Source organism: Neopsephotus bourkii, unplaced genomic scaffold (assembly GCF_033783945.1).
Source record: "Neopsephotus bourkii isolate Nb327-2 ecotype Australia unplaced genomic scaffold, CSIRO-AGI_Nbou_v1 NB_998, whole genome shotgun sequence".
In the NCBI taxonomy this organism is placed as follows: Eukaryota; Metazoa; Chordata; class Aves; order Psittaciformes; family Psittacidae; genus Neopsephotus; species Neopsephotus bourkii.
The window spans coordinates 685,472-702,599 of record NW_026901490.1 but is presented as its reverse complement, the minus strand read 5'-3'; the positions used below and the strand labels follow the sequence as shown (position 1 = coordinate 702,599).

The 17,128-nt window shown below is 43.1% G+C and overlaps 1 protein-coding gene across 2 annotated transcripts in view; it reads right to left on the bottom strand.

Moving 5' to 3' along the window:
• The window catches only part of ASB2 (ankyrin repeat and SOCS box containing 2), a 43,010-nt gene extending 41,614 nt beyond the window's left edge, over positions 1–1,396 (bottom strand). The window contains exons 1-2 of one of the 2 annotated variants that reach the window (XM_061359867.1): positions 1,210–1,396; positions 900–1,122 (exon numbers count right to left, since the gene is read on the bottom strand). In XM_061359867.1, coding sequence (XP_061215851.1) covers positions 900–909 — 10 coding nt within the window. In that variant the 5' untranslated portion in view covers positions 910–1,122; positions 1,210–1,396. Of the gene's footprint in view, positions 1–899; positions 1,143–1,209 lie in introns of those variants that run through there. The other variant, XM_061359868.1, reaches the window with a different exon arrangement.
• Positions 1,397–17,128: the final 15,732 nt, after the last annotated feature.

The window sequence follows — 17,128 nt, the reverse complement described above, 5'->3', positions numbered from 1 at the left end:
TTGTGTTACAGTGAGGGGGCCACCACCCAGTGGAGACTGTTAAACATAGATCCAGCTTGCAGAAGGCTCATTTAGTGTAGATAAACCTATTTGTGTTTTAATTCTGTATTTAAACATATAGGTGATTTTTCTTTTAAGTAAATTCACTGATTTGTTGTTTACATACAGGTAAGGGACTTGCCTATCATTACCAAAGGTTCTAATCTTGCACATACCTGACGGAAGATGTGTTAAATGCACTTTCCTAAATGCATCTTAAATCCTACCTGAATCCATTTAAGGATTCCGGGTCTTTGGATATTCAGACCATTTCTGTCTTAAGTGATAATTCTGCACCAAAAGGTTTATCAGCAAGAAGTATTTAACACCTAGTCAGGTGTTAAACCTATAAATAGTTTCTCTCTTGGAAACATTTAGACCTTGCGCCATGAAAAGTCACTGGCTTGCTTTCACTGTGAGGTCAGGTCTGTTAGAAGGAATAGCCTGTTTAAAGGACACAGAAATCCCTATGCAGACTTAAAAAAAACCAACCCTAAACCCCACAAAAAATCCAAATGACCAAAATGAAAAAAAAAAAAACAAAACATAAAACCCAAATCAAAACCCAAAATAAACAAGTTCTGTTAAAAACCCGTTTCACTTTACTGGTGTGAAGTCTTACACGGGATTAATTTCCTTGTTGGGTCACTACAGACTCTGCCTGTATTCATTCTCTAGTCACAGAACAATGCCTTACTTGGTGAAGTTTTCCTCCTTTCCATCCTTATCACCATGTTGTCCAGAAATCAGGTTTGCTGGAATTATACACTTAATGCCCTCAGAAGCACAGGTATGAAGCCAGATACTTTTCCCTGACAAAACCTTGATATGAAATCGCTTCAGACGCCTCATTTTCTTACCTTTCCACATTCTGTGAGTAGAGTAGCTCTGTCTTCTTTTGTCAGATATCCACCAGCAGACGCACTTTACATCATTTTCTCACACCTCAGACTAGCTGGTGCCTTGGACTCAGCAGATTAAGCAGCGGTCTCCACTCTTCGGGCAGGGGTGGGGAAGGCGGCATGGTGTATTTTTTTCCTAAGGAGTCTGTTTCAAGCCTCTTCAAAGTTGCAGGGAAAGGACCTGAAAACGTGAAACTCACATTTAAAAACTGGCAAGCACAAAGAACTCCCAATTTCTATTTTTGGCATTCATGATTGTGGAGATGACCTCCAGATGCAGTAGAGGGGAGCAGGCTGAGTGTTGAGATACAAGTGCTCCTAACTAATCATTTTGAATCTATTCCCACTGCTAGACACACTTCCCAGCAGTGAGATTAGGCTGTTTTGCAAAGGTCCTGGTCCTTCATGGATTTTGTGAGCTGCAGGCGCTTCCTCAGAGGTTCATGAGCAGTCAGAATAACATATCCTGCAGGAGGAAGCCTGTACCTCAGCAGGATTTGGTCCCTACTGTGCAAAGAAAGGACAGAAAGGTATATGTGATAGACAGTAAGTGGCACCTATAGCCACTTCATGGTCCATTTCCCTTATGCCCTTCTACCGATTATTTGGAACACAGTGGGGACCCCTTGGTGAGAGCTGTCATCAGAAAGCACAAGAGTGTCTCAGCTACAAAACAGAACTTGATAAAGAATTTAGTTATCTTGTCAGATGACTAAAAAAAAAAGCCAGCATGACCTTGCTATGGGAACGTGGTACCACAGAAATTGTAGTATTATTAAGCATGTTATTTATGGTTTATAGGGTGTGATTTAGGTCAACAGAGTCATACCACCTAAAAATCAAATTCCCTGTGGTGCTGAATGTCATATTCTTGCAAGAAATCCTTAGGGCCATGTCACATGTAACAAATGAAGAGGGGAATGTTTCTCTAGCTATTGCTGACCATAAATACTAAATATATCCCCCTCATTTGAACAGGCTAGAAAAAAAATCCCTGTTGTTAAATGAGTGGTGTCAGTGGCCACTGCACAGCCTGGTTTCTGTCCCTGCTGGAAGTCTCTCTGGATATCAGGTGAGTTTCTGGAGGAGATTCAAGTGTAATTCAGGCCACAGCAATACACAGACATGGTTACTGAAGCCTAATTTTGACCCGTGTTTACAGAATGTTGCTACTGAAGCCAATTCTGTGGTTAAAAGATCACTCCTGATATTTTTAGTTAAATCAATTACCCTTATTCATTATTTTAACTGGATTAAATTGAAAGACCAAGAGAAAGCTGTACTGCAAAAGCCTCAGATCGTTGCCCTGGATCTGATTCTCCAGGCCAGGCTCCAAGGAGGTTCAAGGGGTGCTCACTAGGTTTGGGCTGCATCCAGGCAGCACTCCTCCTGGCGCCAACCTTTCTGCTCAGCAATGGCTGAGAGCTGAGAGCAAAGCTGCTTGAGGCTTACCTCAGCACTGGTGGTAAAAGAAGAAGGTGGCCCTGACAGCAAAGGCAGAGATCACATCCCCTTGAACAGCCTTGGTGCTTGCGGACCAACTTAGCCTATGCTTGCTCTAGCCCAGCCCCAGAAGCAGGCTTGATAAATTTGCAAAGACATTTATAGCCACTTGGAAAGTCATTTGGTAACTGAAAGCCATCACAGCTGGCCACTGGCAAGTGAGAAGCACAACAGGAGAGAGAGAGAGCTTTCTGCTTTCTTCATCCGGATGCTGATGAGTGAGCTTTACCTGCTCCAGACAATGGGCAACAACTCATGGTAAAAAACAAAGACCTGGAGCTACACATCACCCAGGAGAAAGGTTGCTTCAGACAGCAGGTGAGCGGGTTGCACAGAGGCCCGCCGGAGTCACAAGGAAGAAACAGAGACAAAAGCTGCAGTGCCATCGGGAAGCTCCCAGAAGAAAACCAGTATCTCCTAGAGATTTGTACCGGGCTGGAGCCTGCTCTGTCCCCATGGGAGCAATGTCTTTTTCTGGGAACTTGGTAATCCTAGACTTACTGTGAGGGACAGGAAATTCATGCAGGGGTTTAGTGCTGGGGCAGAGCCAGGAACAAGGCAGCTGCTGTCAGCCACCCATCATATACAGCCTTGGCAGGAGGTTGGGTTGCTGTCAAGCTGCACATGAGACGGGTAAGTGACAAACACACTGAGCATTGCTGCGTGTGGCACTGGTCTGGGAGGAGCACGCACACCCTCATGGTCAGCTAAAGAGCCAGCAACTCACCCTGCCCACCAAATCGCTCTGGCAATGGCACTACCACCCAGTCTAGCAGCATCACTGACAAGATCAGGGGAATTGTAGTGGTGGGCAGTGTCTTGCACAAACAGCCAGGAACAGGAAGACGCAAGCTCAGCTCCACTAACGTGTTACAAAGAGTCTGGGAAAAAGTCATGTAACCCCATGCTTCATTTTCCCCACAAAAAACAGTATTTCTCCACCTCTCACATTTTCTTGGAGAGTTAATAGATGCATTTAACAACTGAAATACTGTGTGGAAAGGTGCTAAAAGCGGCTATGTACCATCAGTAGCACATGCATCTATGCATGTGTGGTGTGCACACTACACAGAGCATTGCTAGTCTGATCTTGCTGCTAGTCTGTAAAACAAACAGCAGTGGATAACGCTCCTTTCAGATGATCTGACAACAGCCAGAATATAAAGCCAGGACAGGGAGACTTGTATTTCTTGGCCAAGATATGTCACAACATGTTTTTCAAAGCTGATCTTTTCAGGATTCAGCCTCTGGGAATGTAAACCTGAGGAACAGTGTATCATTGGAGAATTCACAGAGTATGCAGTCTGCTGGGATAGATTCATCAACTTGGACACTAAGTTTAGCTATATATGGACATTTCTAGAAAGTGAGAACTGCAATGTTTTTTTTTCCATCAATATTTTAAGGGCTTTTTCTAGCCTTTCCCAAAGCCCTGTATTAAAGTGGATTAGCAGAATAATCCTGTCTTGACAGAGATAACAGAGACATAAGGAAGTGCTTGGTCAGAGGAGGACCCAGGGAAAGTGCCAAGTGTAGTATCTAAAGACAGTTCCCAAACTGTTACAGATTCAGGTCTAACTGTGAACCTTGCCTCATCTCTCTCAATCTTCAGTTGAAATCCTCTCCCTGCTGAGAACAGACAAATTATTTTACCTTGCAAACATAAAAAGGAGGAAATCCATTCAGATTATGGTCTCAAAACCTGTATCACAGACCTAGTCTGCATCTATATGCGTTTTATAGCAAGGGCAGAAAATCCTAAAGATAGGATATGCTAATAAATAATCACAGTACTGTCCAGTACTAGTTAATAGGGTACAGAAACAGACTCCTTTCTTCACTTTTTCTGATCCACTCTGCCTGCTTTCCCAGCTACAGCACATGCCTGCAAGGCACAGCACAGCCCCATGATGAGACCACATTGAGCACACAGGCTGAGGAGAGCAGAGCTGGGGACTCAAATCCCGTAGGTTAGGACAGGGCTTGAGGCAATTAATGATTTTCTGTGGAGGAATCCTCTCATTTTCATCAGCAGAATTCAATTCTGAAAAGATTAATATGTACACCTATTGACACCATGACGAATCTGCAAAGTTGCAGTCTGACTTCAGAGACAAGGCTCAGTGCAAGATGCTGTGAAGAAGGCATGAAACAGGCTACTTGTAGGCAGTGGCGAAAAAGAATGGAAAGCATATCTTAGGTTAATGTTCTGCTGCTTCAACAAATTAAAAATGTGAACCTCAGCATCAGGCTAACTGGTTTTCTGAACTAATTCTTCTTTTAATGCTCATTTCATTTGTTTTCCCTGCCTATCGAAGCTTGGCAAAAACAGGTGTAATGGTTGGATAATGGAAACACACTGGCAATAAAATACACTGACATTACACTGTTTGTGCTGACTCTGATTCAAGGCATCCACTTTGAAATTAGTGCAGATCCCTTCATTTTATTTCCTTCTTCTCTGGGAGAAAAAACGAGTTACAAAATGGACAAAGTATCGCAGACCAGAACACCATGGGAACAGTGATGAGTGATGCTATTGGAATCACTCACAGTGCTCAAACTGTATCATGATACTTCAGAGTTTTTTCAGAGTGAGACCAGTGGGGGACAGAGGCATTTGGCCTCTTGCTGTCCCCACTAGCTCTTCGCTCCATGGGGTTTACACTAGTCCCTCTAAATACCCTTGAACCTGAAGTCAAAGAAGGCTGTGTTGAGTCTGGACTCTCATCCCCCCTTCCCTCAGGGCACACCTCCCCAGTCCATTATTCAAGGGCTGAGACCACCCGACAGCTCTGAGATCACCAACAGACAAAAGAATAGAATGGGGTGCAATTCTGTTCCACTCATTCTCCTTCCTACACTCCCTCCTCAGTGGCAATCCAGTCCTGGGAGGCTCCTCAGCTCTGAGGTGGAATAGGTAGAGGAGGGAATCAAGAGCAGAGGCTCCCCATGGTCAGATGTTGTGAGCAGGACTGAAGGAGCAAGAAAGGGCAGGATGTGTACCTAGCACTGCAGGTCCCATGATACTATGGCAGTACATGGGTACTGGCCAGTGACACACACACTGCACTGTGTTATTATAGCATCCATCACTCTGTATGAGAGGTGACTCATTACCTACAAAACACAGCGGCTCTACTGACTTATACCTGGTGAACACCTTGCCCAAGATTCCCAATGTTGTAACAGCACATTGCATTCACAGCATTCTTGCAGGCTGCTAAATCTCTATACTATAGCAAGCTTGCTGGAAAATACTACCAAATTGGAAAGAAAGTATCTGACAGTGGTTTGCATGAGGCTGCAGCCCTTGACTTCTTCCTCACACCAGTCTAAACATGAGAGCTGGTTGCTAAAGTTTTGTTTCCAAAGAGCCACTGAATTAGACACTCCTAAGTGACTCACCAGCTGATGAAGCTAAAGGCACTCATTGCAGGCAGCGTCAAGTTCTTTCAGATCTAGCCTCAAACTCCTTATCTTTTGTCTTAGTCCAAAGGAGGCATCAGTTTTAATAGCTCTGGCATCAAACCACTCCTCAAGACCAGCCCTCCTTGAGTCACCAATTATCCAGCTAGTAAAAGCCCTGTGGGACAGCAGCTGAGTACTGTTCATGCCCTGTGCTTGTTGCCAAACTCAGCAAGGAGTGGTACTGGTGCCAAGGATGCTAACCTTCAGGACAGGTGGGCAAACAGCTGTAAGAGCTAGCACTGGTGCCTTGGCTGGCAGCTGTGGAGCTGCATCTCACAGGTGATGTTAGCAGTGGAACCAGCAGGTGTGCCAGTTCCAGCCAGCCACACCATGGTTTCAGTCCCCTGGCAATTCAGGAAAACGTTGCTTCCTGCCCAGTTTGGGTCAAAACCAGGTTTTTAAGAAAAAAAAAAAAAAATTCCCAAGACCTCTCACTTTTTTTGGTTGGCTCTGCTTATTACCTGCACACATAGCGCTTCATGTGGGACCCTAACTCGAAGAGAGGTCAAAGACGTACAGTGATACCAAGCACAGAACACTGAGGCCAAGATCCAAGACAGAGACAAATAGGGATTTGCCTCAAACCAAGCAATCCCAATCTTGTTTTATCCTGCTGAAACTTAATCCGTAGCTCACTCAATACTAGAGCAATGGGATCAAACAACTGAAGCTTTATATTTTTTAAACAAGACTGATTTTGCTAAATGGATATAAAAATCCATCAAGAACACTGAAATCCTCAACAAGATTTTTAATAGCATTTGTCAAATTAATTACTTAATGGAAAAGACAGCAAGAACAGTTTGTTTTACTTTTATTCTAATAAACACTCACCAATCAGTGGGATAGCAATCTGATGAAGCTGTATCTGTTTCCAAAATTATCTGCTTCAAAAAATTTGTGTTCATGAAGCAAGATCATCATGCACAAGAGAGATTTTTTTCCATCATATATCATGTTCTGCATAGAACAGCCATATCCCTTCCACCCAAAACATATTCTCCACAGACAAGGGAAAGAAAAGGAAAGGAATGGGAAGAGAACAGAGTAAAAATCAATCTCCCACAAAGTACACCACATGTTCACAATGCTGGGTGTCAAAGTTTACCCCAATATCTAATTTCTGGGATCAGTATGAGACCTCTGTGCAGGACCGGTTAACCCGCATCTGCTTGTCCCGAGTTGTTAAGTTTTTTTGCAGTGTTCCTTCTCAACAGCTGCCTCTGATTGCTGTCAGTGATGGAAGCTGGTCTACTGCTGCAATCCACAAGAGCAATTCCTACATATCACAGATCAGCCTGTTGCCAAATGGCTGCATGCCCTCAGTAGCTACAGGTACATGTGTATCTCATTAAAACAAGATAATTATCACATCAACATTATAGGATTAAACACAGCAATCACAATTCAGTTCAGTTTCCTAGCTGAAGAAGTATTGTTTTATAACTTGACTGTCATTCAGGGAATGTCTTGCTGTCAGTGTTACAGAGAATTAAACCTGGATAGTGTTTGATGTTATGCACTAAATTAAATCCAGTCTACTTTTGATTCGTATTCTCTTTCATAGGAACCTGAGGGGGAATTGTAAACTTTAAGTAGTGCTTTGGTCCTATAAAATGAGAAAATGACTGAAAACATTGAATACTGACAGCAAAAATGTTCTATCTGACTTACTTTCAGGTAACAGAAGTACATAAAGCTGAGTATAAGCACTGACTGTTTAAAAGCTCATGAAGTTTGAGAGTAAAAATTAAAAACAAGTATCTGGTAGATTCCCCTTAAATTTTATATCCCCCATGTTTGCAATAGTTATGACTTGAATCTAGATTCCTATATTCCTACAACCTTGCTCTGGCTCAGCCATCCCATTAAAGGATTCTTGCAGCTCTTGAACAGGCTTTCCAGGATGGCAGTGTGAGACCAAATGAAGTGGGAATCCCTAAATCATCGTTTGCTGAGAAACAGGTGGATGTATTAGGTGCGGGCAGGCACTGTAGTTGCTCTATTCGTCTCATGTCTTTTATAGACTGGCTTCTGGCTTAAGGTTTTTGCCATCAGTGTTTGTAGCAGGAGCAAGAAATCAAAAGGCAGGAGAGGGCAGGTGCTGTGGGCAGCACTCCCTGCTGTTTGTTATGGCTGTGCCAAATGCCCCAGGCGTACATGGGGACTTGGCTGGAGAGCATATCCCTATGGCTTTTCCCTGGGTTTGTGCTTTTGCAAGCACCAACAGCACTTAAGCAGATTAGGATCCAGCTCCTCCAGCATCTTGGTGGAAGCTCAACAGAGGGTAGTCTGTGGATATCCACACCAAGATGTGCTTGGCAAACAGCCCCATTGCATGCATCCAAGCTCCCATGGCTCTACTGCTGCCCCATGCTGGATCTGTATGCAGCTGACCAGCATAAATGGTGACCATCACAATCAGGAGTTTATAGAGTGTAAGTACCAATAAGTTAAGCATCTGAGTGATATTTCCCTAAAACAGGAACCCACAAAAGCTGTCTGTTGAGGCCATTTACCAACATAAGTGTGGAGAGTTAAAATATCCTTGTTTCAGGCTGGAGGCACATGGGGAAATAAATCAGCCCAGAAATGCTGTGACTGGACAGCTTTGGAACAGTAACAGGGGTTTGTTCACCTGATTAAATAGTGCTGGTCCTCACTGTCAAGACCCACGTCTGTCTGCTTGCTTCACACCACTGTTTTGTTTAGATCTCTTCCAGCTCCCTTTGCCCTGCCTCGCTAGGGTAGACCCAAGGGACAATTGCAATAGTTTTCATTCATCATCATCACTCAGTATGACTGAACAGTGTGCTGCAGTGGCAAAGAAAGCCAACAGGATGCTGGGCTACATTAAGGGCATCACGAGCAGAGATAAAGAAGATATTATCCTACCCTACTCAGCACTTGTCAGGTCACACCTGGAATGTTAGGTTTAGTCCTCATCCTTGCTATACAAAAAAGATGTGAACAGGCTGGAGAGGGTCCAGAGAAGGGCCACAGGGATGATTAAAGGACTGGAAAGCCTGTCATATCAGGAAAGGCTGAGAGGGCTTGGTTTATTCAGTCTAGAGACAAGAAAGTTCAGGGGAGACCTTACCACCATGTCCCCATATTTAAAAGGTGGCTGTAAAGAAAACAAAGACTCCCTTTTTACGAGGAGTCATATGGAAAAGATGAGGGAGGGGTGATGGGCCCAAGTTACTGATGGGAAGATTCCATTTGGACACAAGGGGAAAATTTGTCACAATAAGAACATCAGACATTGGAATAATCTTCTCAAGGAAGTGGTGGATTCCGCAGCACTGGATACTTTGAAGAGTCAACAGGCTAGGGTGCTGAGCAACCTTGTCTAGACTGTGCTTTTGCCAAAAAAGATTGGACCAAATGGTCCTTGAGGTCCCTTCCTTGTACTCTCTGTATCTATGATTTCTGGGACTGAGCATACACAGATCAATACAAGTGCACAAGAGCAAACTGATGATGATTTAAGTGAGACTGAAGTCTAGTCTGCTCCATGTTCTTTGTGATGAGATAAATGAGTTACCAAAAAAAAAATAAAAATAAAAGTGAGTTTGGGCAAGTACAAGGGGGAATGTTGGTATCCAATGCTCATAAATCAATCCATGAATCAGAGAGTCACATTTACAGATAATATATAAACTTGGCCTATGACACCTCTTGCAGAAGCCAACGAAGCAGAGCGTATTACGCTGGTGGTTAATAATTACTCTGGTCACACTCCCTTATGTTTCCCACCCAGGCGCTTTCGCCGCAGAGGCAGAGATTTGAAGAGGAGAGGATGCTCAGAGCTCAGCCTGGTCCAGCCTTCCTCTTGTTTTGCAAGTGCATTTCTGCCATCTAGCGTCTGTTCTCCCTCACTACCGAAATGTCCCATTTTGAGCAGACGTGGTTGTGGTTAAAGACATTCTAGCAAATACTCAGTTGGCTAGTTGCTAATGAGTTTACCTGGATAAAGCTACACCTGAGACAGAAGATTCACAAACTGCATTGCGTCCATAGGTATACAATCATCGAGTCATTAAACGAAAGGGAGAGATGGACAGGGTTAAGTTACTTCTTTCTGCCCATCTCTTTTTCTGCTACCCATAGAAAGTACTACAGTTTTGCCCTCTGTGAACCACGCAATGAAATTCAACTCAGAAGGCATTCAAAACTCCCTCAATGTCTTTCTAAGTGCTTCAGAGCACTCGGATGTTTCCCTCTGGAGAGAAAGCACAAAGTTCTGTTAAATCAGGTGTTAGAGTTGACATTCCAGGGATAAATGAAACATGAAGTGCCTTAATATATTTGCCTTTTCACTAATTAATAAGCTGCTATTTAATCATAGCTTTCATAAGCCTCTGTTCAGATGGATCTGCAAGAACAAGATGGCATCTGCTTATCAGAACCCAAAAACCCTTACGTATATGCAGCAAATGGGATCTTCAGTACAAGATGCCAAAACTATGTGTGAGCAGAAGAGAGCAAAGGAAAAAAAGGCATATTTGGTGTTGGTGGTTGCTGCTGTGGTACAGGCTTTCATAAGGGTCATATAGATGTCTTCATCTAAAAAGTTGTCACACTCCACGACACAGAGGAAGGACACCCACCCCTTTCCCCCCAAGTAATCCCACAAACCCACCAATTCCAGTCAGTCTGAATTTTACTATAATTGTTTAAATAAGACACCAGAGTTTCAATTTTACTCTTTTTCCCGAGCACATTGATATAATAAAGAATTTTATCTGATGTGTATGGCTTCAGAAAACACAAAAAGGCTAAAACCTCACAGAAAAGTCACTCCCTGGTGTTTGCAGAGATTCAGTACAGAGCCTGCTGCCTCCTGCAGCAAGCCTTTGACCCAGGTACTGGCCTAGGCAACCCTTTGACCTGGCCAGACAAGGTGTTCATGAGCTCTGCCTATCGTACTGTCCTGGGTTCAGCAGTAGCAGTCATTTTTCTCCTTCTTAGTAGCTGGTGCAGTGCTGTGTTTTTGACATTTGGCCTAGGAACAGCGCTGATAACACCGATGTTTTTAATAACTGCTCAAATGTTTGTTCTGGCCAAGGACTTTCTGAGTCTCATGCTCTGCCAGGGAGGAGGGGAAGCCGGGAGGAAGCAGAGACAGGACACCTGACCCAAGCTAGCCAAAGAGGTATTCCATACCACAGCACGTCATGGCCAGGATGTAACTGAGAGTTACCCAGAAGGGCATGGGGGCTTCTGGGTCGGGCTCGTTTTGGCGGGTGGTATTGTATTCTCTTCCCTTGTTATTTCCCTTATCATTATTATTATTGCTGGCAGCAGCAGTGGTTTGTGTTATACCTTAGTTACTGGACTGCTCTTATCTCAATCCATGGGGGTTACATTCTTTCGATTCTCCTCCCCATCCTCTGGGAGCAGGAAAGGGGGGGTGGGGGGGGGGAGGAGAGAAAGAGGGAGGAAAGGGTGGGAGTGAGTGAATGAGCTGGCTGGCTGGGTTTAAACCACGACACATAAGCAGAACAGAAGAGTCGCTTGCTAAGTAAAACTCTTGCAAGCAGTGCTGACATTTTGATGGGAATCTAAAAAGCACATCAAAGCAGCAACATGCAACAGCCTGAAACATCTTTAATGATATGTGATGCTTTCAGTATGGCTGAAAAAAGCCCACCAGACAGCACAGCCAGGCTGCTGTGTTTAGGGCAGAGCAGCTGAACACATCTTTAAGGCATTGAGTAATATGCTGCAGAGGTGCTGGAGATGAAATCTCCTGCCTGATGCGCCTCCAGGCGATACTGCTGCTGCCTGGCGGCTGCAGTTCTGTTTTACAAAGAGCCAGATGGATCAGCTGCTCAAACACAAACTGTTTCTTGCAGAAACAGGCCAAGGAGCAACAGCCAGTTGCAGAAAATTGGACAAAATGTGAACAAAAGTGATGATACTTTGAGAAACCAGCAAGACTCCAGGAAGCTTTCTTACTTGTATTACGGCTGTGGCCAGTGGATCAGGATGTAGAACTGAAACAAGCCTGGCTATCCCAGAAAAGGCTCTCTTTTCTCTTTTTCTGTTTGTTCTGGGCCATCCCAATCCTCTGCCAGTCCTGCTCCTCCTCACTGCGGGTAAGGTGGAGGTGGGTGCCTGCAGAGCCACCAGCGCCCAGGCCAGCTCAGAGACACAGCTATCGGCACTGGGAGGGTGCCAGGAAGAGTAGCCAGCCTTCTGCTCCACTCAGCAGCAAGGTATGGTGGCTGTTCAGGAAGTGAAACATGGCAGGTTTCAGCAATATAAGCAGCTGACATGTTAATGCTGTATTAACGGGAAGAAAGGACAAGTTTAGGCCCTCTCGTAGCTTCCCTTAACATGCTCCTGCATGCTTGGGAAAAGGGCTATTGAGGCTTTTCACAGAGATGAGTTGACAGGCAGATACAGAGGATTTTGCTTGGAAGAGTAAGGGAAGGGAAATACATCGCCCAGACTAGGAATCCCCTACCATTAGTAGGATTAGATTCAAAGAGCTTTGTCTTATTGTGACTTTTTAAAATATCATGTTAGCAAGAGACATTTTAACAACTCAGATGTTTGCTGTGTTATTGTTTCCATGAAATGAATTATCAGCAGTAGTAGTACTGTGAGTACTCATTTTCTTTCAAGAACTCTCCTTGTCTTCTCAATCACTGCAGTGAAATGACAACTAAGAAGACTTGGGTTTAATGCAATAGCTGAATAAATAAATATGTAGAAAGCTGCAAATGTAAAAAGAAGACAGAGATTGGGATTTATAGTCCGCATGGTGGTAACCAGCAAGAGGCAGAGTAACAACTCATGCTCTGTTACTGTGACAGGGATGAGGGGCAGAAAGGTGAAGTGGTAACTACAGCCAATGGTGAGGGACCTTGAGATAGAAAACAGAGGAAGAACTGGGAGGAGAGCAGGGCTTTCTTTCATCTTACTGTATTTCATTTCCCTCTTACACAGAAGAGATGGGATTCCACAAAGAGAATATCCACTGTTTATGCAGCAGCATCACCCTGGTTAAGTTTTGGACAAGGGACAAAACAATAGCTCCGTAAGAGACCTCTGCATGAAGCTAATACAGGAGTTAATCACTATACCAGCTTATCCTTCAATGTATCCAGTGTTGCAGTGTGCTGTGCACTTTATAATCTAATAGCAAAATTAATTTGTTTATTTAAAATTCAGTGCTAGCTAGGGAAAAATGTACTATCAGATTTGCCAGGATGGGTAAAGCCAATGGCTGAAGCAGAGAGAAGGCCTGTTTACTTCTCACAACAGCAGCATCCTTTTGAATTTGAGGGCTTCGTTCCAGAGCTTGATAAAAGTTTTTGAATGATTACAGCATTTTTATCCAAGGGGCACACAAACACAGTGTATGATAACCACCATTGACCAGATGAAGCCAGAATCTTTTAATACGTTAATTGAGAATGATGCCTGTCTATCACCTGGACACAATGCAGCCTGCTGAACTGCCTGGGTTCTAAAACAACAGATGATTTGACACCCAAACAGGCTCAGGCTTACAGGACTTGGACAATCTTTTGCTCAGTGTTTGTTATGGAACCAGCACAAGAGGCCTGGTCTGCACCTGGTGATTCTGTCTATATTATTGGATCAGTAACTAATGAGAGCTGTCAGGAATTGGCAAGCTCCACTTGTAAAGCTGTCTCTCGAATCCAGTTCTGCACCCCAATACTCCAAGTTATTTAATCAGTTTTTCTAAATGAGTGTTTACTTTTCACATTAACTCATTTGGAAAGTTATGCTGATAGTTTAAAAACAAAGCAGAGAGGGAGAACATGCAGTTCTAGCAACTGCAAGATCACAGAAAAGCTTTTTCTTGAACTCCCTCCTCCTTAACTCCTCTGCTTTGGCTATTCAGTAGAGCAAAGCACATTACCAGCCCCGTGCGTGCCTGTATGTTAGTCCTCTCTTGGGGAAATGATGCTGTTCATTCAGGAGCCTGGCTTGTTTTTTCAGAGCGTATAAAATGGTCATAAATAGAAGCACACTACAGAGCAGGAATGTTTGTTTATGGCATTTGTTTGCCCAGCAGTGGAACCATTGTCTCACAGCTGTTTGTTCTTGCAACATAACCCAACCCTGGGAGGCTGTAATTTATTGTGAACTGAATTCTGGTTTCACCCTTTGTATATGAGGAACAGTTTGATTAAAATGCTGGAGTAACAAAGGCAGCTTCCATTGACGTACAGTAGATAACCCTTTCTCAGTCAGTCTAATGCCTTATGAGAGGAAATTTTCCCAGTCTAGGTTTTTGGTTGTTTTCTGGTTTTTGTTGCTTTTTTTTCTGATTGTTTGGTTGGATTTTTTTTTTAATAATAAAGCATTGCAGCATAATGAAGTATAACAGAAAATGCAAGCATTTTCTTCACTGAAAGCAGAAAGCAGCCCCTGGCTATTAGTACACCTGGACTTTTGTGTACTGAAAAGTGCGGGGATAAATGATGGGAACCCTTTCCTAATGAAACAGTTCCTGATAAATGTCGCCCAATGCTTATTTTTGAGATGTCATTGATCATATTTTAAATAGGAGAAAACAACATGGAATTTCAACTTGATAAAGCTGCCCTGGTTTTTACACTCCAAATATCAGGTCTTGCTTTCCTTTTCCTTTTAATGCCAATGAACCAATGTCACTTTTGTCCTTGGATGGGAAATACCAAGAAGTAATAGTAAATCAGTAAGAGGGATCCTGTTTCACCTTAGAGGAAGGTGCATTTTTTAAGATGAGGTTTAGTTGAGATTGAACCTTGAGATTTTCTTGTTTCTTTTAAAAAGTGCAATGACAGTAGTTTTTCCAACTCATATTTATTTATCATTTGGTAATCCTTACTAAAAAGCTAGGTCCACACCACTGCCCTGTGGCTGATTACACAACTCAACCGGATCCTGAAGTGGCCGTGAATAATTCCTGTGTTAAAAAGCAAACCAACCAACAAACCAATCAACAAACAGTGACTATCATAGAAAGAAGTAGACCATTAGTCCTGGGTCATCCAACGACTGTGTATATCCTGCATGAAGTAGAAAATTATTCTTAAGTAACATGCTAGACAAGCGTCCCCACAAATAGCGCATTGCTACAAATTGATGATTTTAAATGTGGATAATATTATTCTAGAAAGATGCAATGTTTTGAATCCAGCAGCTTCACTGCATGTTCCCTCATATAGTGAACCACACCATGACTGAGTTTCACTAGAGCCACTTACAGCATCAATCTCTAGAGAATTCGAATCTAACCCTTTTCACCAAGGCATCTTCCTACTATGTGAATGGAAAATAACACACAGGGTATGCAGTGGTGGGAAAGTTAGAGGCACTTGAAGCAGAACCTTTGTGAGTGCCCAAGGGGCTGAATGAACTGCAACAGCATGAGCAGTCTTGTGGGGATGTAATCAGTGGATAATTATTTATACTGATTCTGAATACACTTTTGTAGTGTGTCATGCAGTAGGTATGCTATCAAAAGAATGAGGGTTCCTTACTTCAGTGGGAAAGAGTATTTCTAATGGAACTGAAATCCAAATGCTATTGGAAGCTATAAAACTTCCAAGGGACATCCCTGCAGTACGCTGTCCAGCTCATATCAAAGGATCCAGCAAAACTGAAATCAGTAACCCAGCTCAAATATATGCACAAGCTACTCAGGAACAATATGCTCAATGGGAAAGTTGAGAGGCTTTGTGAAATATGAAACTGGAATTTGGAATTTGGATTACTGGGGGAAAAACCCCATTTTACTCAGAAAATAGACTAGGTTTCATGATAAAACACATAGACAGATGACAGCAATTGATAACCAGATTGAAAAAATGCGGGCAGCCCCCAGAATACATATGGCAGTAAAAAGAATTGTGAGTTCTTGTCACGCGTGTTGGAAGTTTTCAGGTGCAAAACCCAAACAGGAGGTTGGAGGATGACCATGAGCACACTTCCCATTCCAAAAACTGCAAATTGATTACGCTTACATGCCTCTTGCAAGTGAATGTAAGCACCTGCTGGTAATTGTGGATCAGGATGGGTAGAAGCTTTTCCCACCAGGAAAGCTGATACTATGGGAGTGGTCAAAGCACTCTAGTGCCAAATCATTCCCAGATACAAAATACCTGAAACTATAGAGTCAGATAGGGGTACTCATTTTTCAGTGGGAATATTAACAGTATCTATAAAAGTTTAGGAATAAAGTGACAACTTACACAACTATCATCCCCAGTCCTCAGGACAGTTGGAAACAATGAATAGGAGTCTAAAAAATAAAACTGCTTGAGCTTGTAGTCAGGTAGGTTTGAAACGGCCTGAAGTTTTAGGGATAATGTTATGGGATATTAGAAATACCCCTCGCCAACCTCTAGCATTGTCATCAGCAGAAATGGTGTTTGGCAGGCACTTAGCTGTACCCAGGACCTTTGTCCCTGCTAGGACCAGCCTCTTGGATGGAAATGAACAAGGTACCAAATTTGTACTGGGGATACAAAAACACCTACAAGAGGACACAAGCCAGAGACTTTCAAGCAGTATTAAGCATTATCAGCTGGAATGCAAGTATATGACATCCTGTCTGGCAATGCAGTAATGATAAAAGTCAACCCCTTGCAAAACAAATTTGAACCCTAAATGGGAGGGTCCACATATTATGTTATTAACTTCTTACTCTGCTGTAAAGGTTGCAGAAAAGGATAACTGGATTCACTAGTCTTATGTTGAATGACTGCCCAAAGAATTTGAGTTACATTGACCACCATCAATACCACAGGACTCAGTCAACCCTAACTTGGAGAATGAAACCGGGACTGTTTGATCTTACAAATGCTGAAGGAAACCCCAGGATAAGGTAATTTTTTTTCTCCTTCTAGAGCAACCTGGACCAGAGAGTCACCCTGTTCTTGACCGACTAGCCCATCAGAGACCATAAATCAAGGACAGTGTACTGCCTGGTCCTTGTAGAGTGGTAATCACCTCAGGATCAGATCCAAGAAGAAAAGGTTTTAGATGACACAAGCATGGTTGGCTTTGGCTATCCTGCAATAATTGTGGCCCATGTCATCCTGGAGTAATAAATAACTGTTATAAAGGTCATTGGGAGAACCATCATTGAGGTTGGAGATGAGGAAATGTAACAAGAAGAGGTGCAGCAGGATACATAAACTGATGCTGTGCATGCAGGTGGTAACAGGTTGCCCAGTGAA